The sequence below is a fragment of the Eleginops maclovinus genome, chromosome 7, assembly GCF_036324505.1.
Source record: "Eleginops maclovinus isolate JMC-PN-2008 ecotype Puerto Natales chromosome 7, JC_Emac_rtc_rv5, whole genome shotgun sequence".
Classification (NCBI taxonomy): Eukaryota; Metazoa; Chordata; class Actinopteri; order Perciformes; family Eleginopidae; genus Eleginops; species Eleginops maclovinus.
Genome location: NC_086355.1, coordinates 3,263,421 through 3,290,118, shown reverse-complemented (window position 1 = coordinate 3,290,118; position 26,698 = coordinate 3,263,421). Strand labels below are relative to the sequence as shown.

General features: G+C 40.0%; 1 protein-coding gene across 1 annotated transcript in view; it reads right to left on the bottom strand.

Annotated features, from left to right (window-relative positions):
- Positions 1-201: 201 nt before the first annotated feature.
- Positions 202-26,698, bottom strand: part of neb (nebulin) — a 68,649-nt gene continuing 42,152 nt past the window's right edge. The window contains 43 exon segments of the mRNA XM_063887631.1: positions 202-971; positions 1,633-1,736; positions 1,831-1,971; positions 2,077-2,169; positions 2,617-2,803; positions 3,141-3,248; positions 3,664-3,756; positions 5,284-5,376; positions 5,845-5,937; positions 6,222-6,314; positions 6,749-6,841; positions 7,006-7,098; positions 7,593-7,685; positions 8,046-8,138; positions 8,904-8,996; positions 9,389-9,493; positions 9,758-9,862; positions 10,426-10,530; positions 10,729-10,842; positions 11,665-11,775; positions 12,816-12,926; positions 13,772-13,876; positions 14,614-14,718; positions 15,553-15,657; positions 16,423-16,536; positions 17,535-17,624; positions 18,214-18,318; positions 18,708-18,809; positions 18,899-19,009; positions 19,094-19,204; positions 19,515-19,619; positions 19,754-19,858; positions 19,947-20,051; positions 20,147-20,251; positions 20,353-20,460; positions 20,551-20,652; positions 21,922-22,026; positions 23,441-23,545; positions 24,827-24,931; positions 25,027-25,131; positions 25,216-25,320; positions 26,205-26,309; positions 26,528-26,632. Of these exon segments, the coding sequence (XP_063743701.1) occupies positions 798-971; positions 1,633-1,736; positions 1,831-1,971; positions 2,077-2,169; positions 2,617-2,803; positions 3,141-3,248; positions 3,664-3,756; positions 5,284-5,376; positions 5,845-5,937; positions 6,222-6,314; positions 6,749-6,841; positions 7,006-7,098; positions 7,593-7,685; positions 8,046-8,138; positions 8,904-8,996; positions 9,389-9,493; positions 9,758-9,862; positions 10,426-10,530; positions 10,729-10,842; positions 11,665-11,775; positions 12,816-12,926; positions 13,772-13,876; positions 14,614-14,718; positions 15,553-15,657; positions 16,423-16,536; positions 17,535-17,624; positions 18,214-18,318; positions 18,708-18,809; positions 18,899-19,009; positions 19,094-19,204; positions 19,515-19,619; positions 19,754-19,858; positions 19,947-20,051; positions 20,147-20,251; positions 20,353-20,460; positions 20,551-20,652; positions 21,922-22,026; positions 23,441-23,545; positions 24,827-24,931; positions 25,027-25,131; positions 25,216-25,320; positions 26,205-26,309; positions 26,528-26,632 (4,608 nt within the window). The 3' untranslated portion in view covers positions 202-797.

Sequence of the window (26,698 nt, the reverse complement as noted above, 5' to 3'; positions counted from 1 at the left end):
TGTTGCTTAGGAGAACAGACCGATGCCAAGGGGAACAGACCATTGCTTAGGAGAACAGACCGTTGCTAAGTGGAATAGAATGTTGCTAATGAGCATCAAGGAACTATATGCAGTCAGAAGTCCGGTAAATTTAATGTCAGCTGTTAGCAACAAAGAAGATACCAGGGGTGAAAGTAAACAATAAAAACAGAGGAGTCAGAGTGCTGCAGGAGCTCGGTGTGCTTTATTAGCTACTGATTAAAGGTAGAGGACCTAAATAATCGGAAGACACAAAACACACACACACTAGTGGCCAGCCTTCAGTGTAAAGGAGGGAAGACTGAGGCTCGTCTTACACACTCTTCACGAGCGGTTTCATCATGGAGGAGTTACTGACTCCTTATGAGTTTAATCCATTTCGTCATTTCTCTTTTTTATCTCCATATAATTTCCGTTACAGGCGTCTTTTGAACCCATTGCTCGGGCACTACAGCCTGGTTTATATATATTAAATACGTTTGAAATATACAAAGTGAGTGATTTTCCACGAGTGTCTCAATTGTAACAATCTAAAATAGCATAGCAGTCATGGTATGCATAGCCTAATCAGACATGTTTATATGTGTCATGTTGTCACATCCACAAGGAACAGGGGGGAGGGGGAGCAGCATTTGAAAGATAACAGATAAAATACACAGAGCTAAACTAACTACAGGCTACACATTGCACTAAAGCCACAGGTGTGTTCACAGGAGGTCGGCCCTGTGGATGTGTGTGTGTCGCGCCCACTTTGGAGGGTCGATGGGCGGGCTTTGTCTTTAAATAGCTTCCACGTAGTTGGCGGGCAGCATGCCGGTCTTGCCGGTGCGCTGCACGGTGCCGTACATCCAGCCCTCGTCGATGGCCTGCACGTTCACGATGACGTCGCTGTCCTTGAAGGAGACCTCGTCGTTGTCGGCCGCGTTGTAGTCGTAGATGGCACGCACAGTTTTCTGCAGAGGATGAAGAACAGAGTGTGAAGAAGCTGTGGGTCCAATAAGCTAACAGATAGCTAATGGAGAAGCTTTTGTAATGTGTTTCATATCTGTGACGTCATAAAGTTTATAAATACTATGGTGTAGTCAATGCCAAGCTGTGAAAGAGTGATTCATTCAATGTCAAGTTAAATAATAATGGAATTAATTAAGCACTTTCTAATTAACCCTTAAAGTTATAAACGTCAGTAGGTCTTTAATAAGTCTCACACATTTCATAGCAGCAGCAGCCAGAGGCAGAAAGTCATCTGTAAAGTAAATGCACTTTGATTTTATAAATGTGATAAAGTAATAATTTCTGATTATTATAAACTTGTTTCCATTTGATTGGAGGAGCCTGTCCCTAGTTTTATACACCGTTTTGAATTATTGCGCAGCTTCGTTGGACACTTGATTGTGATTGGTCAGTTTTGACGTTTTAGAGGTTCTGTTGCTAAGGAGAACAGACTGTTGCTAAGGAGAACAGACCGTTGCTAAGGAGGATCAAGGAAATGTTTGTGTATACAGAAACGAGGATCATCAGAGTCATGTGTGAAGAGTACGAGGAGGCTGTGAGTCCAGGAAGCTGACTGATATCTGATAAAGGAGGTTTTATAAAGTGTTGATGTGTGTTACTGACCCCGGTGGTGGAGGGGTGTGAGGGGACAGAGGACACGGTGGTCTGCTGGGTGGCCACTGAGGACGACCTCTGCTGCAGCTCCACAGTCTTAGCATGCTGGTAACCTGAAGGAGACACAGGAACACACAGTGTGAGCACAAATACACTGCAGGGTGGGGGTCTGTAGTGTGTGGTAAAATAATATTCTGCAGGATTTACCGGTAGAGGAAGCCATGAAGCCGTTGCTGTAGAGGGACATGTGGTGTTCAGGGTCCTGGGACACTTCAGACTTCTCGTCAGCGAGGCCGCTCAGAGCGCTGGTGGAGCGGGAATGCTCCTTGCTGCGGCGCTGAGCTTGCACTGTCAGGACAACATCAGAGGTGAGAGGATGTAAAATAATGGTGTGATCAGGTGTAGGAACACGTCTCTTTAAATCTCTTTCCTCTCCTTGAGTTTTCCTCTCACCTGACATCATGTGCAGACTCCTGGACTGGATGTTGTCCTCGGCCGGGTCGTAGTCAAACACAGAGCCGGGGTTTGTGCGCCAGACACGCAGATCTGAGAGCAGACAGTCCGATGTATCACTTCAAATCACACATTTCAATCTGTGGCTTTAGATATTTCACAGTGTTTGTATCAAATCTGGTGTATGCCTCTCATGATTCATTGACAATTACCACAGTTCCTAAAAGAGTCTGCTGTCAGTGTTTTAAATAATATTCCTCCTGTTGCACAAAATGATTTTCATCCTGTTTCTCATGTTGGGAACTTTTAATTAAAACCAAGATGGTATCAAAAAGACAATATCCCTTTTAGATATTAACATAGTATAGACAAATGGAATTTTGAAAAATGGAATTTGTGTGGAATGTAAATTCTTTTTACGCATGGATTCAACAAAGCCTGTCATTGACCTTTCTTTAACCCTTTCTACATAGTTCAAATGTCGTGTAGTTCACAGTATAATAATATATTTCTAGACGTTGTGCATGCTTGTTTCCGTACCGGTGGTGGTCTCCTGGTCGTGCTCGATGGCCCGCCTCCTCTCCATCTCCACCACGCGCCTGGTGATGCCGCGGTAGTTGATGTCGCTGAAGTCCTGCGTGTTCTTCTTCACGCGTTCGGTCGTCATGTCGGTGGTGGTGGGAGTGAAGCTGCCCTTGCTCTTCTCAAAGTCCTCGTGGTATCTCACCTGCAGGATGAAAACACAGTTAAGAGACAGGAAATACTCATTATAGCCCCAAATGTGTATACATCCGCTGCTGAAAATAGTCCTTCAATATTTACTTCTATTTGAGTGATTCGCCTTTCTGAAACCAGAGCCTAGTCTGCTCCGATTGGTCAACCACTTAGAGTTGTCCCGCCCCTTAGCCTATCACGTACAATGTGTTGGAGCGCTAGCCAATAGAAGCGTGAGTGTTACATAGTGATGTCACTACTGGAGGGGACTTTTGGATTTGAGCCTTTGCAGACCATTTACATGCACTAAAGCCTCTATAACACACTACAGGAAAGAGACAAAATCTTACTCCAGAAATCATGCGCTGGGTCTCCCGGACGCGCCTCATCTCAGGCGTGTCCAGAACGAAGGCGGCCTTGCCCTGGACCTGCTTACGGAAGCTGTCGGAGTACAGAACCTGAGGAGCAGAGGTCACACGGTGAGCGGCTGAGACCCGACACCATCACACATTAGCCGTTAGCATCCACAGCACAAAGGGCGTGGCACAGAGACGTGAGAGAGGGAGCACACTGGTTACATTACTGGGAAATCAGACAGATGAATTAGCAGGGAGAGGATGAAGGATTGACAGAGAACAGGATTACGTCCCGATCTTCAGAATAGGACAAGATGAAGTGGAGTAGTTTTAACAACAGGAAAAGGTTAGCACAGCAGCGATGATGTGCACACTATTCGAAAGACATTTAAAAAGTGGAGAGAATTAATACAATTAACTAGAGCCGGGAAGACAAGTCAGTTAGAAAGGGGTTAACGTGGGGAGGAAGGAGAACATATTGAGAGTAGAATATGTTCTGGGGTGGTTCTGGAGGTACCGAGCTAATGTTTTCCTGGTTCCTTTTGACTCGCTCCATCTCTGGGGTATACACCACAGGGGTTCCCTTGGCTGAACTGTCTTTATACAACACCTACAGGACAGAAGCACAGCGCCCCGAGAGGCAAATCAAACACACTGGAACACACACGGTACACACACACCTATAGGACTGGTTTCAAAGACTGAAGACACGGACACATCAGTTTTCAGGGTTTCTCCAAAATGGAATAATCTCAGAGATGAAAACTGCTTTTTATTTGACGTTTATGGATTATATTTAAGCAGCGTCTCAGAAATTGGTCCTATAGAGTGACTCGTGGTCAGTCAGGATCTCTGTTGAGGAAACAAACACACTCCGGACGCTTCAGCAGGAGATTTAGTTTGTAGTGGAAATACACTCTGCAGGAAAAAAGCTAGGCTGTGTGTTAGAAGATATGGTCAATTGGGGGGGGGGGGGGGGGGGAGAGCATCATAAACCAAAGAGAGATGCACTCAGCTTGAGGGGGGGTAGATGGTTGAAGATTAACAGATGGAGGAAAAAAGAAATGCATGGATGAAAATGAAAGTAAAAGTGATGATGATGATGATGATGATGATGGTGGTGATTGATGGCAGATCAGGAAACGGTAGAGGTAGGAGAAGTACTGAAGTAAAAGTAGAAGTACTCAGATCTTGTACTCGAGTAAAAGTAGAAGTACTCAGATCTTGTACTTGAGTAAAGTAGAAGTACTCAGATCTTGTACTTGAGTAAAGTAGAAGTACTCAGATCTTGTACTTGAGTAAAGTAGAAGTACTCAGATCTTGTTCTTGAGTAAAGTAGAAGTACTCTGATCTTGTACTTGAGTAAAGTAGAAGTACTCAGATCTTGTACTTGAGTAAAGTAGAAGTACTCAGATCTTGTACTTGAGTAAAGTAGAAGTACTCAGGTCTTGTACTTGAGTAAAGTAGAAGTACTCAGATCTTGTACTTGAGTAAAGTAGAAGTACTCAGGTCTTGTACTTGAGTAAAGTAGAAGTACTCAGATCTTGTACTTGAGTAAAGTAGAAGTACCAGAGTGTAGGAATACTCTGTCACAGTAAAAGTATTCTAAATGTTCCTCCAGTGAAAGTAGAAAGTACTCTCCTCTAAATGTACTTAAAGTAGCGACAGTAAAAGTAGTCATTGTCTGATTGGTCCATTTCAGAATAATATCTCTGATATGTTTTATAATGATTGATCATTAAAGTGTTCTCAGAGCTGGTAAAGGTGCAGCTAGTTTGAATGGCTTTGTATACTGCAGGGTAGCTGCTGGATTTACTGCAGGTGAACTACAGTCTGATTTAAGGGTGATTATATTTACCATCATTCATCCTAATCTGCCTAGCAACTAAAGGGATTAAATACATGTAGTGGAGTAAAAGTACAAAGTAGCATAAAATGGAAATACTAGTAATTGATCAAATGTACTTAGTTACTTTACACCACTGGGAAACTGTGCCTCGGATGAAGATGGGGGGTGATGGGAGTGATGAGGGGGGGGAGCAGCAGGTGATGGCCGTTATCAATGAGCACTACTATCCACTCTCAACCGTTAGGGGCACACGTGGTTCGGGTGTTTTTTGTGTGTTGTTTGGGCTACCGAGCTGATGTGCTTCTGGGTTTCTCTGACCCGCTTCACTTCGGGGAGGTCCGATATCGCCGTGCCTTGACCCAGAGAGTCCTTGTATTTAATCTACCCATCACACACAGTTTGAGGGAAAAAGTAACAGCGTCAATACCAGACAATTACAGGAGACAAAACACACCACTGCAGACATGAAACACGGATTAAATCACACTATTTTTGACACCCTGAGAGATAAGGTGGGAAGAAGTAGTCAGATGTTGAACTGAAGTGGAAGTAGAAGTACCAAATACTATGTTACAAGTAAATCCTACAATGTAAATACTCAAGAGGTACCTCAAAGTGTACTTATATAAATATACTTAGTTACTTTACACCACTGGAAATGAAGAAGCAGGTTATGATCAGTGGAGTTTAGCCGACCAACGATCTGTTATATCTGCGCGATGGATTTTAATGTGATGAACATTTCTGAAACCAGCGGTGACGGATCAGGAGATGTTATGACAGTGTGTTTTAAAAGAGATGAAGTATGAGGGGCGGGATGGAGGAAAGCAGGGTCCCTCTGTGGAGTACCGTGCTAATGTTGTGCTGATTGCGTTTAACCCTCTCCATCTCGGGGGTCTCTGAGACTGACGTGCCTTGCTCCACTCCTGTTTTGTATTGAATCTTTGAAACGAGACAACACACAGAAAGAGTCACATATGGTGGCAACACACTCAGGGTTAGTGTTCAATTTGGGAGGAAAATACTGGATATTAACTTTAAAAAATCAAGGGAAATGTGGATTTATTTAGAGGGAAAATGGTGGAAAATTATGTTTTTGTCGTCAACCGAAGTTGGCAGACATACGGAGTGACTGAGTTAGGATGGAGGAGGGGAAACCAGAGTTTAAGACTAGTAGAAGAAGAGAGAAGGGGTAAGATAAGGGGACGCTGAAGTCTCTCCTCTACCAAGCTGATATTCTTCTGGGTTTCTCGGACCCGCTTCACCTCGGGCAGATCTGGTATAGACGTGCCTTGGCCCAAAGAGTCCTTGTACTGAATCTGCCCGTTGCAAAAGTTACACGGAGTAAGACAGAGACAGACAAACATAACACTTCTGAACACATAGAAAGTCACATATGGTGGAAACACACTCAGAGGGAGATTAGGTTTTACTTTAAGGAGGAGGAAAATGCCACAAAATCAGGATTTAAAATAGAAAAATCCACGGAAATTAAGATTTATTTAGGAAGAAATGGGGGAGGGGCTTTATGTTTTTGTGGAAATATGAACTCAAGATAAAGCCTTAATTCGAAGTTGGTAAAAATGAATGATTTATGAAGTCTAGGTAGGATGGAGGAGGGGAAATTAGGACAAATAAAAGGGTAAGGTAAAGTTTTCTAGACTTTTAGACTACAAAGAGAGGTCAGAGGGCTGTTTTGGGAAATGATTTTAAATGGGTAAGATAAGGGGAGGCTGAAGTCCTTCTCCTCTACCAAGCTGATATTCTTCTGGGTTTCTCGGACCCGCTTCACCTCGGGCAGATCTGGTATGGACGTGCCTTGACCCAAAGAGTCCTTGTACTGAATCTGCCCGTTGCAAAAGTTACACAGAGTAAGACAGAGACACACACACATTACAAACAAAACACTTCAGACGTCTAGAAGAGCTGAGGAGGGTTTGTTATGGCATGGTGTTTGAGGGAGATAAAGGGTGAGGAAGAGGGAGAAAGCAGGGTCCCTCTGTGGAGTACCGTGCTAATGTTGTGCTGATTGCGTTTAACCCTCTCCATCTCGGGGGTCTCTGAGACTGACGTGCCTTGCTCCACTCCTGTTTTGTATTGAATCTTTGAAACGAGACAACACACAGAAAGAGTCACATATGGAGGCAACACACTCAGGGGGAGATTTTAATTTAAGGGGGTAAGAAGGGACGTAATAAGTAGTTAAAATCCCCAAAATTCCAGGGAAATGCAGATTTATTTAGGAAGAAATGGGGATGGTCTGTAAAAATGAGGGACTTGTGAAACTAAGTTAGGATGGAGGAAGGGAAACCAGGACTAAAGAATGTGGAGGGTTCAGTTTTCTAGACTTTTAGACGACAAGGAGGGGATATGAAGCGGATAAGATAAGGGTCTCTTAACTCTCTCTCCCATATCAAGATGAATTCACAGACACAGAGTGAGACAGAGACAAACAAACATAACACTTCTGACGTCTAAAAGAGCTGAAGAGGATTTGTTATGGCATGTTTGAGGGAGATAAAGGGTGAGGAAGAGGGGGAGATGGAGGTAAGTGAATGCACAGCTCAGGGGGAAAGCAGGGTCCCTCTGTGGAGTACCGTGCTAATGTTGTGCTGATTGCGTTTAACCCTCTCCATCTCGGGGGTCTCTGAGACTGACGTGCCTTGCTCCACTCCTGTTTTGTATTGAATCTTTGAAACGAGACAACACACAGAAAGAGTCACATATGGTGGCAACACACTCAGGGGGAGATGAGGGTTCACTTTAAGGAGGAGGAAAATGCCACAAAGTCAGGATTTAAAATACAAAAATCAAGGGAAATGGAGATTTGTTGAGGAAGAAATCGTGGAGTAATGAATTCAAGATACATAAAGTGAGTACGTGGAGTGATTTATGAAGTCTAGGTAGGATGGAGGAGGGGAAACTAGGACAAATAAAAGGGTAAGGTAAAGTTTTCTAGACTTTTAGACTACAAAGAGAGGTCAGAGGGTGTTTTGGGAAATGATTTTAAATGGGTAAGATAAGGGGAGGCTGAAGCCCTTCTCCTCTACCAAGCTGATATTCTTCTGGGTTTCTCGGACCCGCTTCACCTCGGGCAGATCTGGTATGGACGTGCCTTGACCCAAAGAGTCCTTGTACTGAATCTGCCCGTTGCAAAAGTTACACAGAGTAAGACAGAGACAGACAAGAGCACAGTAGACAGAACACACACAAACATATTGTATAATTTAGTGCTAGTTGGGTTGGTTTGTTGGATTGTGATCATATAGGTTCTGCTTTCACAATGGATGGTACTTCATTTAGTTTATTAGAAAATCCTACAGAGCCCTCAAAGTCCTGATAAAGAGACTGTCGCTCACCTCAAATGTGTCATAAATATCAGAAATATATTCCCATATTGTCCCATATCCCCACATATCCCACAAAGTACTGTACAGGTGTGTATGACATGAGATCGGAAAATAGGTTTCTTAATCAATGTGTTTTTACACATTGAGTCGCAACTTGCAATTAAAGTCCATTTCAATGGAAATTGTCAGCACTTTTTGGGTGAAATTTGTCAAATTTAGCAAATAAATGATTACTTTAGGGTAAAAATGTGTTTCATGGGTCCACAGTGACACAGTTATGATCTAGATTTGAAATAAATCATCCTTGAATCGAACACGATGTTTGTTTGCGTAGAAATACTCTGTTAGTGCCACAGTTATTGACGCAGTGCAGAGGCTAAACTAAACACTTTGGGGGCTCCTACAATTCCTATAATTAGTAAGAAACTCTAATTAATGGTCGAGTTAACCTGCTAATTGAAGTGATTACATGTCAGGACATGTTATATTCCTGGTTATTCCGTAAGGAGGGAATATGGAGGGAGGGCTGGATGAAAGTGGGGTCACTCTGTGGAGTACCGTGCTAATGTTGCGCTGGTTGCGTTTAACCCTCTCCATCTCGGGGGTCTCGGATAAAGCTGTTCCTCCTCCCAAATCCTCTTTGTACTGAATCTTTACATACACGAGGAATGAAAGTAGCACCCAGAAGTTAGCCTGAGTTCATAATTTGGGTAGTGAGGATTTAAATTCAAAGCTAACCTGGATTTATCGACACACAAACACCAACAAAACAAACGTACAAATCAACATTTAAAGGACGCTTCCACAACAACAAGTATTTCACAACACACAAGCTCCGCTCTAAGAAAGGTTACACTAAAAAAAAGTTAGTTGCATGAATTAAAACGCTCTATTTTAGGTTAAAGAAAATCTGTTTGGTCCAAAGATATACGGGCTGCATATCAGGGGTTGTTAAAAAAATATTAAGGGAAAAAAATCCAGAAAAACGTTTTTAAAAATGTGTTATTAGAAAACAGTAAGAAAAAAAATCATGGAGTAGATACCAAGCTGTAATTCTTTGTATTCTCTTTAGCACGGAGCATTTCAGGAGTGTCCTTTATAGTAGACACTTTGCCCTTTATGTTTTTATGGTCAATCTGGTACTGATGCTACGGGGAGAAAAACAAAAGTGCAGTTAACACGTTTTACATTTAACGGTAAAGTAAAAGAATAAGAAAACAGAAAACCAGAAGAGAAACTACTTGTTCATTGGAAGGAAAACACAAAACAAAAGTATAAAGTATTGAAGATAATACTTTAAAGCAGCACATGTAGGACAAAGAGACACCGGGAGAACCTCTGACTTCGCCCCGCAGCGGTCGGATACCCGCCGCAGTAAAAACAGGCGTACTTCATATCTCTGTTTTACTCACAGTGCTGAAGTTCTTCTGGTTCTCACGGACTCTCAGCATCTCTGGAGTGTCCAGCACCGGCACATAGTGAGACATGGTCTTCTCAGCCTCCTCTTTGTACTTTTTCTGTTGGGCAAAGACAAAAATCCAGATTCAAAATCGTTGAATAGATGATTTTTTGTTTAGGTAATCACGGAAATTGACCTCTGGATCAAAGTTGGGCTTTTAAAGAAGAGGTTGTATCACAGCTACTTTAAAGGACTGTATCCTGATAATAAAGACAGGTTTATCATACTTCATTAAGACGTGTTAATTAAGGGGAACACTTATTTTAATAGCTTAGTAAGAATTGGGTCTAAGAGACACATTAATGGTTTACATAAAACAAAATGAGATAGTTGTAGGCATCTGTTGAAGGTCTATGGGAGAAAACCAGTCTGGTGTTGCATCAGATTTAAAATTCTGATGCCTGCCCCTTGGCCTATCACGTACAATGTGTTAGAGCGCTAGCCAATAGAAGTGCAAGTGTTACATAGTGATGTCATCAGAAATAAATAAAGGAGTCCAATGGAGGCGTTTCAGGCAGGGGGACTTTGCAATTGTAGCCTTTGCAGACCATTTACACACACAAAAACACACTGCAGTAAAGGGAAACCCCCCAGAAGGGCCTCTTTAACGAGGTAAAGTACCTGGCTGACAATGTTCCTCATCTGCTGGGCGTGGATGATGTCCGGGGTGTCGATGACACTCGTGTAGCTCGCCCTGTCCATCTCAGCGGTGTGCTTGTACTTAGACTGAGGGACAGAAAGCATCAGTCAGCACAGACACACAGACACACAGACACACACAGACACACAGACACACACAGACACACACACACACAGACACACAGACACACACACACACAGACACACACACAGACACACAGACACACAGACACACAGACACATAGACACGCTGTGCTCTCTTTGAAATATATATCTGATTCCCACCTGACTGAGGATGTCAGTCGCGTTCCTCGCCCTCATGAAGTCGGGAGTGTCTGTAGCCAAAGCCAACATTCCCCTGCCCTTAATCTCAGATTCCAGCGACTTCTTGTACTCTCTCTGTGAATATGACCGGCAACACAGGGTCACATAAAAGCTGAGTGTGAACAAAGAAGAAGACATGAACGGCAGGAGGAGACTCATTCACACTCAGTGGGGCTGCAAAACCAAAAGGTCTAGGGGAACGGTGGAGAGTTAGAAGGAATTAGGATTTTAAAAAGGTAAATCTGACAGTAGATTGGATGTCAAGTCCCACTCAAAACTGCAAAAAAAAAAGGAGTTAGGGACAGTGTGTTAAAGCATGATTAAGCATATAAAACAAACTCATGTTTTCTCTTAATTTTGTTCATCAAACACTCTCTCAGTGGTTCATCTACCGTATAAATCAACCAGAAAAACACTAAAAGTAAATCTAAAAAGGAACTTCAGTTTTTATCTAAATCAAAGCTTTTAAACTCTGTATTTTATAATAAATGAAGCACTCTTCTGGGTCCCTCTGTACTGCAGGTGCTTGTATTCAAATTAAAATCAAAGAGTTAAATCTGGAAATACAATACTGTTATGTATGTTTCATAACAAATAAAAACAACTATGCTTTAAGTACATTTAAAATTGACTTTTGGAATATTGACACACAAAAGAAAACCCCAAAATCGTGGGAACATCAAACAGGGTAAAGGTGAAGGTCAAGAAGAGAACATTGTATGGAAAGAAAGAAAAGGAGAGTGCTGGGAGAGTTAGTGAAGTCATGAAGCAAAGGAGTCACACCCAGCAGTCGCCCCTATTAGTGTGAGGGTGAAGCTTAGTTAAGGGGAAAGGTTTCAGCTGATGGATTGTGGGAAGGCACTCGTTGAGAGACCGTCTCCTCTCAGTCGGTCGTACCTCGCTGAGGATTTGAGTGGCATTCCTTGCTCTCAAAAGCTCCGGAGTTTCCTCCAGTAAAGTTAGCCCTTTACCCTTCACTCCCTCCTCTAGATCCCTCCTGTACTCTTTCTACAGGACGGAAGAAGAACAGAGACAATGCAAAAAGGGCAAACAGGCAGGCCAGGCCGAAGCATACAGACAGACAGTACAGAGCTCAAAGTCACCAAACTTCCAGATAAAAATAAAGCTGAAGCTGCAACAGATTAGGTCTAATTTATCATTATTAAACAGTGACATGTGTCATGTTTTCACACAGAGAGAGACAGTGGAGATATTGGTGACTTTGGCAAGAAACCTGATGAAAGAAGATGTGAACCACATGTTGTCGTACAGAGCGAGGAAACAGAAACAGCAACAGCATTTCACTTTCATTGATGAATGTGATGGCATGCATAACATTAAGCTGTTAGTCGTCTTCTGATCGTGAAAGGAGGATAACAAGATGCACATGGAGCCGGATACAAAGACCAACGATACTAAACTACGGCTGTTAGAGATAGAGAAGAATGGATTAACTAAAGGGCAAATATTCTGCTCATTTTCAGTGTCTCTCCTGGGACATGTCTCCATGCTTTAATGTTCAGAAAGCTCTTTATTTTTCTCATACTGCCTGTGCTGCAGCACCTCTTTTCACCCTCTGTCTGAAACCAGAGCCCAGTCTGCTCTGATTGGTTAACTGGCTGGCTCTGTTGTGATTGGTCAGCCACTTAGAGATGTCCCGCCCCTTAGCCTATATGATAACTACATTTCCCGTCAGGCTTGAATAAAAGTTGATCTGATTTCTTTTTAAAAGAAACAGTAGAAAACTAAGGGTTTTCAGCCTTTGCAGACCATTTACATGCACTAAAACCTATATTAGGACACTACAGGAAAGAGAAAACCCCAGAAAGCATAACAGGGCCTCTTTAAAGCTGTGCAGTGAATCATGCAAACAACAAACTAAAACTAGCTGCAGGGATGAACCGACAGGAAGTGAAGAAAAAGGAAGCACTCGGTGGATTACATTTTAAAAAGTGTTGAAAATGAAGAGGGACCGTGGTTGTGATAAAGTCTTAGTATGATTATAAAGAATGGGGGGAGCTTGTCAGGAATGAATCGTCCTTTGTTACCTCGCTCATTATTTTGGTGGCGTGCCTGACATGCGTCATGGCAGGGGTCACCTCGAGGCCTGAGAGGTTCTTGCCCCTCATGTTCTCCTCAAAGTCCTTCTTATAGTCTTTCTATTCGCCGCAAAGACAAGACAGGGGACAGACAGAGCTTACAACATGCAGCGGTGCAGGTTCACAATGCAGTTACCTCTTCCTGGTCAGCAACGCCATCCATATAGTGTCGCCCGTGTGTGAAGACTTGTGATGTGTGACGTGTGAGCAGACATAGGTGGACACTTACCCTCCTAGTTTATTGATCTTGCTGATTTATAAGAAGCATATCTTCCCATCTATACGTCTCTAAGTTTGTCTATAATTATATTCAATCTATATCTTCTGTTAATATACATAATATATTATATATAATATAACAACGCCGTTTAGTGTAGCGTGTAGGAGTCGTTTATGGTTCTGGAAAGCAGCTCCAATGTTTTTGTATATTGTAAATCATCAGTAGGAATTTTTGGAGACAAACATATACGTTACCTTTGCCACTGCTGCATCATGGGAGAAACATAAAGCAGTCTATACTTATATACACAGTATTAGAGGACAACAATACAGGTTGCATACATTTAAAAGCATTTACACTGCCTTCTCCCAGTTAATTAAGGCATAGGACAACATTTACTGTGTGAAAAACCAGCATTTTACGAAGATATTGTCACTAAAATGAACTGAAACAACGTCTTGATTTATAACACGGGCAGTGAAGGCACTGGAAATGTTTTTCCAAACGTCTTATCTAATTTAAAATAGACATTCAACGAGCTGAAGCATCAATATATAAAGAGACATCACGATACAGGTTAATATCTACAGTACAGCAGCGGGCATTCAGGAGTCTCCAGACTGAGAGAGGAGGCTGTAAAGGAAGTGTTTTTCCAGCCGTTTGAACCACAGAGGAGACAGTTTACCTGGCTCTGCATGTGCTGAGACTCCTTATTAGTCACATATGTCGGGGTCTCAAAGTCCAGCATGGCCTTCCCCTTCTCCTTCTCATACTTCTCCTTGTATTTCACCTGGACGGCACACATAAAGGAGACACCTATTATGGGTGGCATTCATGTAAGTATGCCACAAATACTGGATATTTAAAGTGTCAAATTCATTTAAACAAATCAAAAATGAATACAAGTTTGATGGTGTGAAGAAACACTCTGATTGAAATAACTTTCTAATTGAATCCCAAACTGAATGGGCGTTAATTGGAAACGTGTGGCTGCCAGGAACAAAGATAGAGACTTAACGACATCTAAAACATGACACTATTAAATGCAAAATGGGTCAACCGTAATTTAAGGAAACAGCTTGCAAACCTTAAGAGTTTTATCTTAATAAAAGAAATACTTCATTTTACCAAAAGAACACAAAAACATTGTCTAGTTTGAGATAAAATATTGGATTGTTTCAGGATATTTTCAGGGTTTTACTTACTTACTTACCTTTTCATTTAATAACTTGGTTCCTTACTATCTTTCTTATGTATTGTATGTGTAAGGGACCATATACAATACACAACTTAGCTATTACCATTTCATGAATTCTCTAAGTAGAAATGCAGGTGTGTTGCCATGTATGCAACTTCAATTATTAACAATCCACATAGCAAACCCTCCTTTATATTTGCAGGAAATGAAGATTTAGCAAACACGTTTCATTGACAGGGTTAAAGGTAAACAGTTTAAACCCACTGCAGTGTTTTATTTCGGGTGGGAGGGGTGTTTGTCTCCCCCCCCCCAGAGTCTGTTTCACTTACGTTGCTCTGGAGCTCAGAGGCCTCCTTGTGATGGATCTGTTCTGGTGTGTCAGCGATCATGTGGTAGTGACCCTTACTCTCCTCAAATTTCTTCTTGTAGCAGTACTATGAGCGGTGGGGATTACCAATCAAGTGAAACAGCTCAGTACAGGAAGTGAGAAAAAAGGCGTCTGTGGGCCGTTTACTCCCATTCATTATTACATAGTTATAAAATAAAGTCTCATATTTAATGACAGAAGTAAACAGGAACATTACAACTTAAATTAGAGCTTGAGCAATGTCAAAATACATGGGACTGAGGATGGTGGTTAGGGCTGCACGATTTGGAAAAAAAACTACTTATTTTGCAATATAATTTGTTATTATCCATAAAAAATATAATAAATGTGTGATTTTAGGAAATATGTAAGAAACAAACATGTTTTTTTAAGTCTTTGTTACATGTCTTACTTAATACTTAATCCAGAGTGGTATTTTCACATATTTTGCCTCCTGCGATTGGGATTTTCCACTTGCCCATATACAATTGTGATTATTTGTGCAGCCCTAAAGGAAGTTAAAAGGATTATAAATGATCGAAAATCAATGGAGGAGCTGGGAAGGTTTGTGTTAAGTGATCATTAATAAGAGTTGTGTGCCATTTAGAGGAGGAAGTACGTGAAACGGGAGAGGTAAAGGAATGTAGATTAAAAGGAAGGGAGAGTATGGGAGGTTCAGAAGGTAAAAGGGTGAGAAGGGTCACTACCAGATGAGGTCACAGGTGAGTGGATGTTTGGGAGATGGGGTTAAGTTCATGAGATGCATGTTCGTGGTTAATGTGCTGCATGTGAGGTGGAGAAAACACTGAGACTGAACTCCAGATGCTTCAAGGGTGGGGATGGGGTTTGGGGGTGGGGGTGGGTGTGTGTGAGAGGGTTAGAGGAGGAGGATGAGTCTTACGGTGCTGGACAGTTTGCTGGTGCTCAGGTTGTGCTGCATGGACAGAGACTCTGCCATGTCGGTCACAGGCTTGTGGAGCTTCTTCAGGTCACCCTTGTACTTCACCTGCAGACAGGGTTAGCAGACACCCTCAGAAGCACACTTTGAATTTGATATTTGGGGTAATTCCTTCAGATTATTAACGAGATATTTGAATGGGTTTGTGAGTGACTGCTGCTACGTGATAAAGGCTTTGATTTCATACAATGGCCAGGTAGGGAATTCAATACATAAATTACAAAGTCGGGGTTATTCAGAATTCATTCTCAAGAAATAGTTTATGGAAAAAAATATAGAATATTTAAATAAATTGTAACAAAATTTATGAAAGAGATTTGAAGTTTTGGGAGGGGGGTTAATATCTCGAGAAAAAACCTAGAAACTACTAACATTTAAATAAGAAGTAGTTCAAATGCACAAAAGAATACATTCGGAGCTAGAGGAGGAGGTTATTATTCTGAGGAAACTCAAAATGAAATATCATAAATTTAGGAGAAATGAACTTGAATATTCCCCAGAGATTTCAAAGTCATAGATTTTTTTTTCCGTACATTTGTTTAGTTTTTTTTCATGAAATTTACAAATTAAAACACAGAGAATATTCACTTTTTTTTCCACCTAAATCGACAAAAATCCCCTAATTTGGAAAAATTCAGAAATGATTGTTTAGTTATTTTTTGCTGAAGAAAGAAAAGTTGATATTCAGATTATTTTAGTAACGTTTCACAAAATAAATCTTTGATATTGTCGACTTTATTAAGGTTATTACTAGTCTAACCCGTGTCTTGATGTGGTTGACTGAATAAGGGCCGTGTGGATCGATGCACTCACCTCACTAGCCAGCACACTGGCATCCTTCAGGGTCTGGTAAATCTTACTGTTCTTCAGGTCATACTGCGGTTTCCTTCCCTTCATCTCCTTGTCAAACTTCTCCTTGTATTTCAGCTGTTAGAGGCGGACATAAGTTCAAAGTCAGCGTAGGCAGTGACAGGTGAGCAAACACACAACCAGCGAAGATTGACAGACTCCATCCCAGCGAAAACATTTGAAAAGGCAACAAAAAGTGTATAAAAAGGGATGATTAACTCAGGTTTCATTTCTTTTAAATGGTTTACTTTTCAATATTAACAGTCAAATTGCATCCCTTGTTATACACGAGACGACACAGTGTTTCCTACTGACATGTATTCCTCATGCATGAAGATATTTCCCCTTTTTATTCAGAAATACGTTGTCTCTATGGGTGTGTTTACATCTGCAGTTTGGTTTCAGAGAGAGGAAATCCTCCTGTTTAGTATTTTTCATTCAACAGAAAGCAATCACATGAGGGTTCTTCTGAATAAAACCAAACAAGGGCATCCGTGGAGACGCCCAGAGACTTTGTTCCTAGTGTCGCTGACTGCAGTTTACACTAGAAAGCATATCAAACGAGTCTCAATCGACAGTTTTTGTGAACCTATAGCCTCTAATCTGACCGTTTATGATGCATTTCAGTGTGAACTGAGCCTAACTCAGCTTGTGATGAACATAAAGTGTTTCAGAGGAAGATCGTTCTCCGGATAGATGGTGACACAAAGCAGTATCCTTCAAACAGTGTCTCGGATAAAAACATGTGTAAATCCAGCAGTAAAATTTATAAATATGCACCGTTACATAAACATATTTGTACCATTTTTTTCAGAAAGTAGGATATTCTGCATGGCGACTACTGGATTAACACATATTTCGTGGAATAATTTAGATGCAAGTGATCTTAAAGTGTGGAAAAGGTTCATTGGTGTACAGTGATGCAACAAATGCAGTGATGACACACACGAGTCACAGCTTATGGGGGAAACAAAAGTGCAGAGGGTGCAGAGAAAGCCAGGTGGATATGAAGTGAACAGAAAGACAAGAGGAGACAAACACAGAGCCCTTCAGGTTCTGGGCATGAACCTCCTTACATCACTAGTCACGGCACTCATTTTCTTAATGTGGCGCATCTGGGGGGTATCATAGGAAGCTGCTCCATGGGAGGAGGGCTTGGCCTCCACCTACAAAGCGCAGTGAGATGGATGGATGAGAAACAAACAGGACCAGGACGGTATGGAAGAGGAAAAGAGATGAGGAGTAGGAACAGTAGAGAAGGATGGAGGAAGAGGACAGGTTAAAGATGGGGACATGAACAATGAGATGAGCAGTTACACGTGTGCTTTCATGGAGTCACAACGACAGACTAACACACATAAATACTGTAAGTACTGCAGGGCCGCAGAGAAAGCTAGATGCTAGTTTTAACGTTAAGGCTGCAAAGCATTTACCTTAGCATTACTTATTAGCATTTGGACGCTAACATGACACCTAGATGGGAGATCTTTGCAGGAAGAGAGGGAGGAAGATACACTTTTATGATGTGGAGGGGGTTAAATGTGGGTCTACTGTGACAGAGGAAACACCTGGACAGATTGAGTTTTGAGTGAACTGTCAAGTGTTTGATTTAAGCTTTGATGTATCCTGTATAAGAGGCTCTCAGGAGGAGAGAGTTTGACTTAAAAAATAAAGATATATGAAGGAAAATAGTGGGAGTGCATCGTGACAGTCCCGGGGTTTCATTGGAGAGACGGTTGCTTTGTTTTGGTGTACCTGGCTGGTCAGCTTGGACACCTCAGTGGCCAGAGCGATGTCTGGGCGGTGGGCGAGAGAGCCTCCACGGCTGGCCGCCTCACGGGCCTTATCACGATAACCCACCTAATAAAACCAAAACCAAAACAAGAATCAGTGGACCAGTAGGTACACCCTACAGTGGTGGTCTTTACTGTTAACTTTGGCTCCAAGGTTTTTCCGTATTGAAGAGGATAACAGAAGAACTACTCGTACAAATTGCATGAAACTTGGTGGAAGGGTGTAGCGTGAGCGTATCAGATTTATGTGGAAGATACACCCATTATCCTTCACTTATGATGGTCTTATAGTGCTTTGAGTTGTTGTTGTGGCTCACATTTGGCTACATTTCTTCATGGTTAACCCTGCTAGTGAAAATCCAGCTTGTGCACTTTTAAATTCTGCACATTTCTGCCTTTCTACGCGCAGCTTCGAGTCTTTAACCTACAGCACATGTTCATTGAATTGCTGCTTACATCACTGATCAGCTTGGCAGCCTGGGTAGCCTTCCTGATGTCGGGACGGTCCACCACACTAGTGTAGTGCAGGTTGGCTTTGGCATCTTTCTTGTATTGAATCTGTAGGGTTGGGAAAGCAGACACAATACAAGTATGCTCCAGGAAATGTGAAAGGATTTGAAACATGAAGATGAATGCGGGTGACTCACGTTGCTCTGGCTCTTGGCCACTCCCATGGCGTGCTGAACATCCGGTGGAACGATCATGTTGTTGTAAATAGACTTGCCCTTATCCTTCTCAAACTTCGCTTTGTACAATTTCTGCAAAGGAGGAAAGGAATGTCAATGTCAAAACGCTCCAGGATTAAGATATGGTGTTCTAAAATAAACGTGAGGCTGTGTTACCCCGCTGATGAGCTTGTTGATCTCCTTGCTGTGCACGGTGTCACGCGTCTCGGACAGGGTGGTGAATGAGCCGGACTGCATTTCCTTCTTACTGGCCTCCTTGTATTTGCTCTGAGGATGGAAATGAAGAACTTATAACACATGTATAATTAAATATGAGAAATTATACACATTTTCAGGCGGATATTTGTATTTAGTGACTCTACTGTGACGTGTTACCATGCTCAAAAAGGTATTTATTTTCCTGATACTTTCTCAATTTCTGCCTCCGCTCACCATTTACATGCACTAAAACCTATAGCACACTACAGTAAAGGAAAAAAGTATACTTAGGGCTTCTAAAAAGGGATAAAAACAGCTATTTAGTGTAACATATCTGATTCTTACTTTGTCCAAATATGTTTTTTAGAATAAAACTTACCTCTGATGCCAAAGTGCGCACCGCCTTGGCATGGAGGATCTGAGGAGTGTCGCTGACGGGCACGTAGTGGCCCTTTGACTTCTCATACTTCTCTCTGTACTTCACCTGGAGAGCAGCAAGAAATACAACTTACAACGTGTTCAACATTTAATCCTGAAGATGTATCTCCTTTGAGATGTGGAGCTACCCTCTTGTGATGTCATGTCAGCATAGAGATGTAAAGATGAGGAAATCCTTACCTCACTGGACATTTCAGCATTCTTCATCGCCAGGAGGGTCAACTTGTCATCCACCACGGGGATCACACAGCCCTTCATCGACTCTTTGTCATACTTGTACTCAACCTGTGGGGGAAGCAATGGATGCACAATTAAAGACAATGCTTTTGGATGTTGTTACAAATAAAGAGATGCACATGTTTTTATAACTCACATCACTCTGTTGCAAGCTGTTCTTGGCATTATTGAGGAAGTCGGGTCTGTCTGTTGTCCAGATCCACTTGTTCTTGGTGGCTTCATACTTCTTCCTGTAGTCAAGCTAAAAAAAAAGAGGGGGAAAATATCAATATTTAATCAATATGTTCACATTTTCAATTTGAGTCATTCCTTTATTCCTGCTCTGAAGGCACTCACATTGCTGATGTTCTTGTAGGCCTCCTTGGCAGCACGGATCGAATGAGCCTCGGGGTCCATGTTGATCTGGGCCTTGCTCTTCTCATACACTTCTCTGTACTTCAGCTGCAAGATGCATGGCAGAAAAAAACACCACATTATTTCATATTTAGGCGTCCGATGTCTGCGGAAAGAATAAAGGTGCAGGGGGTCTGAGAGGGACTCACGTTGCTGGTGATGTCCTTCACTCTCTTCATGTGCTGCTGGTGTGGGGTGTCGTAAGGCAAGGTGTATCCCTTGGCCTTGGTCTTGTTGTACTCCATTTTGTAGATGATCTAAGGGATAATCAGCATCACATACTCAGGAGCTACTCAAACAATTAAAGTTTAGAAATAAAAAGAATGGAGAAAAATCCACAAACTCACATCATGGATCTTCTTGCTGCGTTTGTGGGCCTCGTACTCTGGAGTCTCCAGGACTGAGGTGAACTTGTCCTTTGCATGCTCATACTGCTCCCTGTACCTCCACTGATGACGGGTTTGAACACAACAAAGTTAGTTTGACTCATAAACAATTCATGGATGTAATTATTTGCTTTTATTCATGTGTATTTCTGTTGGTTTTTTTTCAATTTTCAGCCAAAAACTATCCAAGAAAAGGTGGAGATGATTTATGAAATGTAATACAATTTTACAATTTTAGTAAATGAGAGTGGAGAGGGATCAAGATGAATGAAGAGATGAGAAAATTGTCCATTCAGATGAAGGTTATTAGCTTTAGATTAAAAAATACTAAAATAATAATGGTATACAATTTAGTATTTGGTTGACTTGTTTCTCCTTGGATAGTCCTCTAACAGTATACGAGCAAATTCAGGAACAGGTCGCTAAAATGTGTCTCATAATAAAGAGTGTGTAATGAGTGAAATGGTGCCATGCATATGTTAGTAAGGTATGCTTTATGAAACGTGCACGAAAGAGGGACTTATTTTCCAGGTGAAAATGAAGACATGTGTTACCACGACTCAGTCATGGAAGTCTGCAGGACCCACGATGACCAGCAGTCCATCTTATTCTATTGCTCACTGAACCTGATTTATACTTTGGAGCGGCTTCAAAAACAGGAGGTTTGCTCAAGAGAAGACAGAGACAGTCGGGTAACTTTGGCTTTATAGTCAAATATAGTTCTTTCGATCTGCAGACTGTAAGGCTTCAACTAGCTCCATTTCTGACTTCAATACTGCTGGTGTGCAGAGGTGGGAAGTAGTGGAGTACAAATACTTTGTTACTGTACTTAAGTTTTCTGGTATCGGTACTTTAGTCCAACACTTGACAATGACATTATTACAATTTGAAATGAGGTCCATTTACCAGGTACTCTAAAACACAGTTGGTAGTTATCAGTACTTTTTACATTTCAAAGCCAATACTTCTTTACTTTCACTTGAGTAAAGAAGTTTAGTCAGTACTTCTTCTTTTACCAGAGTATTTTTAAACTCAAGTATCTGTACTTTAACTAGAGTAAAGGATGTGTGTACTTTTGCCATCTCTGCTGGTGTGCATCTACTGCATTTATACATGATTTAAAAGATCTGTACTCGATGAGACATGAAGCGCAATGAATTGCTGATGGATGGATTTGAGCGTGAGCGGTGCAATGTGTGGAGGTTAAGAACCCTTTAGGAGTTGAATGGAAGTAAAGGGGTTTTTACAGGATGATGTGTAACGTGATAAGAGCTTTTTGAGAACAATTTTATTTTAACAGATGTGGTTCATCATCACTCTAAGGCTGTTTACCTTACTGCTCAAAGTGGTCTGGTAAAGAGCTGAGAGGATGTCAGGGCGGTGTAGCTCATTGCAACCGCTCTTAAGAAGACTCTTTGCTCTTGATTTATACCTTGCCTGTACACACACACACACACACAGCATGCCATAGTTGAGGACACATGTGAAACAGCAGTAACACTGGGAGGACTGGAGAAGTACTCCGGAGACCCGAGTGGAGCTGTTTGTCCTCATCTGTGCCTTCAGAGTGACAGATATTGTAAAAAATGAATGTATTTCTAAGCCCACGGAAACAAGGACACGCTCTCGTAGAAACTGTCTGTCTGACGGCACAGATAAAGGAGAGTCCTGCTCACTCAAGACAGCCGTCCAGCTGCGGTTTGAGTGCCCGCATTGACCTGCGAGGGACCGATAAACACATGCGGAGCGCGATCATGCGGCACAGACCACCGACAGGTCTGTGCACGACCTCATGCATCAGTGCAGAGGTCTGGAGGAGGAGGAGGACGAGGCAGGCCGGAGGTGCAGCTCCAGCAGGGCGTTTACCTGGCTCATCAGGTTGTTTGCTCTGGCCAGCTTGTATCTAGGATCATCTGTAGTTATGGTGAACTTATCCTTGGTTTTCTCATAAGAAGCTTTGTAGGACCTCTGCTCAAAAATGTCAGAAGGTGGTTAAAGACAAACGTCCGGAAAACAGAGTGCGATGAGACTTATTCAGGGGGGAGAGAAAGGAAGGTTAAAACCAGTGGTGGAAGAGGTAATAGCAACAAAAGGTACCTTAAGTATGGAACGTATTACTGTGCAGAAATATGTTCCCTGTCTACGTGTTTTTAATAATACAGGAGGTTTTCAGAGTATTTTTACTGCATAATTAATGTGTATGTTGTGTCTTACTGCTTTAGATGTACTTATTATAACCTTTAGGTAGTTTAATCTGCAAAAATGCATTATATTCTATGAGATCCTTGTATATTTGCAGCTTTTACGATGTGCTGCGAGGACAAAGTATCTCAAAAAGTCACATTTTCAGGAGTTTATCAGAAAAACAGCTCTGTTTTCAGCTTTGTAAGAAAGGATTTTCCAGATAATTGTGTAGTTTATTTGGCTTGGTAAGAAAATGCAAGTCGAATTTCATATTTCAGGTCTTCACAAACTGGAAACTGTAATCTGAAAAGTAACTAAAGCTGTCTATAGGCTGATATATTGGAGTAAAAACCATAAAAATGACCGGCAGGAAAAGGAAATACTCGAGTAAAGTACTTAAATATAAATATTACATTCCACCACTGGTTGAAATAAATTGATATAAGGAGCAAAGGACACATTTAAAACACTTGTTTCCTGAAAAATAAAGCATGTCATAAACATTTTGATCCAATAATTAAATATAACTATGAATTCTGACAGTTTTACCTCCAAGCTGAGCGTCCAAAAGAGATGCACAAAGACAGAGAAATGTGATTCAAATATCTATATTACAAAATGGACATCATCAGGGTGAATACACGACTGAAAGAGTGAACGGACTCACCTCGTCGATCAGGGTGGAGGCGTACTTGGCGGCCTGGAAGAACGGCGAGTCGCAGGTATACTTGAAGTTTCCTCTGTTCTTCTCAAAGGACGCTTTGTACACTCTCTGTAAATAAGATATGAAACATTATGATTAAAACATGCAGGACAACATACGCTGCATTACAGATCGCTTTATAAAGTGCTCTGTATGGTGTTTTAGTAAATATGACATACAGTAAACAAACATACTCTAATATAGAATAATATAAATAATATAATATGATAAAGTATAATGCAATATAGTATAATATAATATAATATGATATAAATAATATAATTTAATATGATTTAATATAATATGATATAATATAATATAAATAATATAATTTAATATAATATAATTTAATATGATATAATATAAATAATATAATTTAATATAAATAATATAAATAATATAATATGATAAAGTATAATGGAATATAGTATAATATAATATAGTATAATATAATTTAATATGATATAATTTAATATAAATAATATAATATAATATAAATAATATAATTTAATATAATATAAATAATATAATTTAATATAATATAATTTAATTTAATATAAATAATATAATTTAATATAATATAAATAATATAATTTAATATAATATAATATAATTTAATTTAATATAATATAATATAATTGAATATAATATAATATAATTTAATTTAATATAATATAATATAATTGAATATAATATAATATAATATATTATAATTTAATTTAATATCATGTGATATAAATAATATAATTTAATATGATATAATATAATTTAATATAATATGATTAAGTATAATTGAATATAATATAAAATAATTTAATTTAATATGATATAATATAATTTAATATAATATGATTAAGTATAATATAATATAATATAATATATAATAATTTAATTTAATATCATGTTATAAAATGTAATTGAATATAATATAATATATAATAATTTAATTTAATATCATGTTATAAAATGTAATTGAATATAATATAATATATTATAATTTAATTTAATATCATGTGATAAAATAAATTATAATATAGTTTAATATAATATAATATAAATAATATGATAGATATTATGCTTTTTTTAAACATATTTTTCAACATATTTATTAACCCGAACAAAATCTGTAGATTAATAAATGAAGTTGAATTAATGCCTTTAGTGAATACTCTGCTGTTGTTACTGTCTTAATCCCTGTTTTCATCACTGCTTTTCTTCATTTGTTTCTAGTGTAAACTGCATAGAGAGAAGCCTGCCAAGTGCCATCGTACAAAAGTATAATGACGATAAAGCTCTTCTGATTCTGAACGTAACAACATTATCCAGTTATAGAACAGATGGATCTTTTACCTCACTGTACAGCTTCTTGTTCTTCTCAGCTGTCACCAGCTCAGGTGTGTCCCACACGAAGCAGCCGACACCCCTCAGCCACTCCAGGTCCTCCTTGTACTTCACCTGGAGAGGAAGATAAAGAAACGGATTTAGTTCAAATATCACAAAGTACCACAGGCATGCTTAAACGATTTGGAGAGCAGGTGATGATTACTCACGCTGCTGACGTTGTCGTTGGCCATTTTGCTGAAGAAGAACTCAGGGCGGTCGGGGATGGACTTCCAGGTACCCAGAGAGTTGATGTACTTCTCCCTGTATTTAACCTGAGGGATGGAGCAAAAGTCTTTTAAAAAATCATCTAAAGACACAAAGATTTTCACATCAAGCGGATCGTTTTAATTCCTGACCTCGCTGATGTCGTCAGTGACTCTGCGGTGGTAGGTGATGTCCAGAGCGTCCTTCACGGTGTGGTAGTGGCCCTTGGCGAGCTCGAAGGTCTCTTTGTAACGCAGCTGAAGACATGAAGAAAATGTGGGTCAGATTTCCATCAAACGCAAATATCAATCATTACCATCCATGTAGAAAAGCTGTATTTTATCACTGATTTTGAGAGGTAGTACTTTGGAAAAACGGTGGAAAGAGAATGAATAAGGACATTAAATACATACCATTTACTCGTACATTTCGAAGGTTAATTAGGAGCTTTTTCAAGTGAAGTATCACAGGTTTAATGACCTGTTTTTGACACTACAGCTCTGAAATAAATACTTCTACGATGGCAAATTCAAACATACATTTACTGCTGAATAATAATTGCACTCATATGAATGTTGTGTTTATGAAGGTTAATAATAATAATAAAATACTTAAATATAGATTAAAAATAAAGCTTTTAATGCATTTAAAATATATATTTTTTATGCAAAAGATGGCTTTTATCATTTTTAACTAAGTCATCATTTTTTGAATACTTTTATATTGATATGATTTTGAGGTGAAACAGAAAAGAACATGCAATAAAAAGCAATAACGAGGAAAACACAACAGAAAGTCTTTAATATTTTGCTAAATATAGTTAATTAAGTAGCTACGACTGTGAATAATTTATACAAATATTACAATTGTGGTTAAACTCTTCCTTTAAGTATACTTCATGTTTAATTCATTCTTTATTTCAAAGAATATAAATATCGTTTTCTGTTGTTTTGGTTTCCTCACTTCATTAAATGTATTATAAAGTCAAATGTGCACATTTAAGATCCATATTATTACCATCGTTGCGCACATTTTTGTGGGATCTCCGCTATAAATAAGATGTCTAAAAAATAATAACCACAAAACAAACAAAGATGAAAAGACTTAAATAGGCAATCATTTGAATCGTAGGTACACTCACATCGCTGGACTGCAGGTAGGCTTTCTTGGCGCGGATCAGGAGAGGAGTATCAGCGATGGCGGTGTACCTGTGCTTCATCTTCTCATACTGGTCTTTGTATTTGTTCTGAGGGAAGACATCATGTATGCAACACATGAGCGCACTGACAGAGCGTACAGAACTGTCCATCCTTTTGCAGATAATCAGCGACAAAATACCACTGGGAATATACAAATATATACATTTAAATTCTGCCGATGTGACGGGTTTCAATGGTATGAACGCAATATAAATAGACATCAAAGGTTAAATCAAAGAGTAATAGAGGAAGGGGAAACACTCACGTCACTGCACACCACTTTCATTTTCCTAGAATGATCCATGGATGGTGTTTCATACTCTGGAGTGAAATGAGTTCTCTCCTTGGAAGCCAGGCTGGTGTACTGGAACTGTGGAGGAACAGAACCAACACTGGTTTAGATCATCAGTCAAAGGAAATGATTAATGCAGCAGGT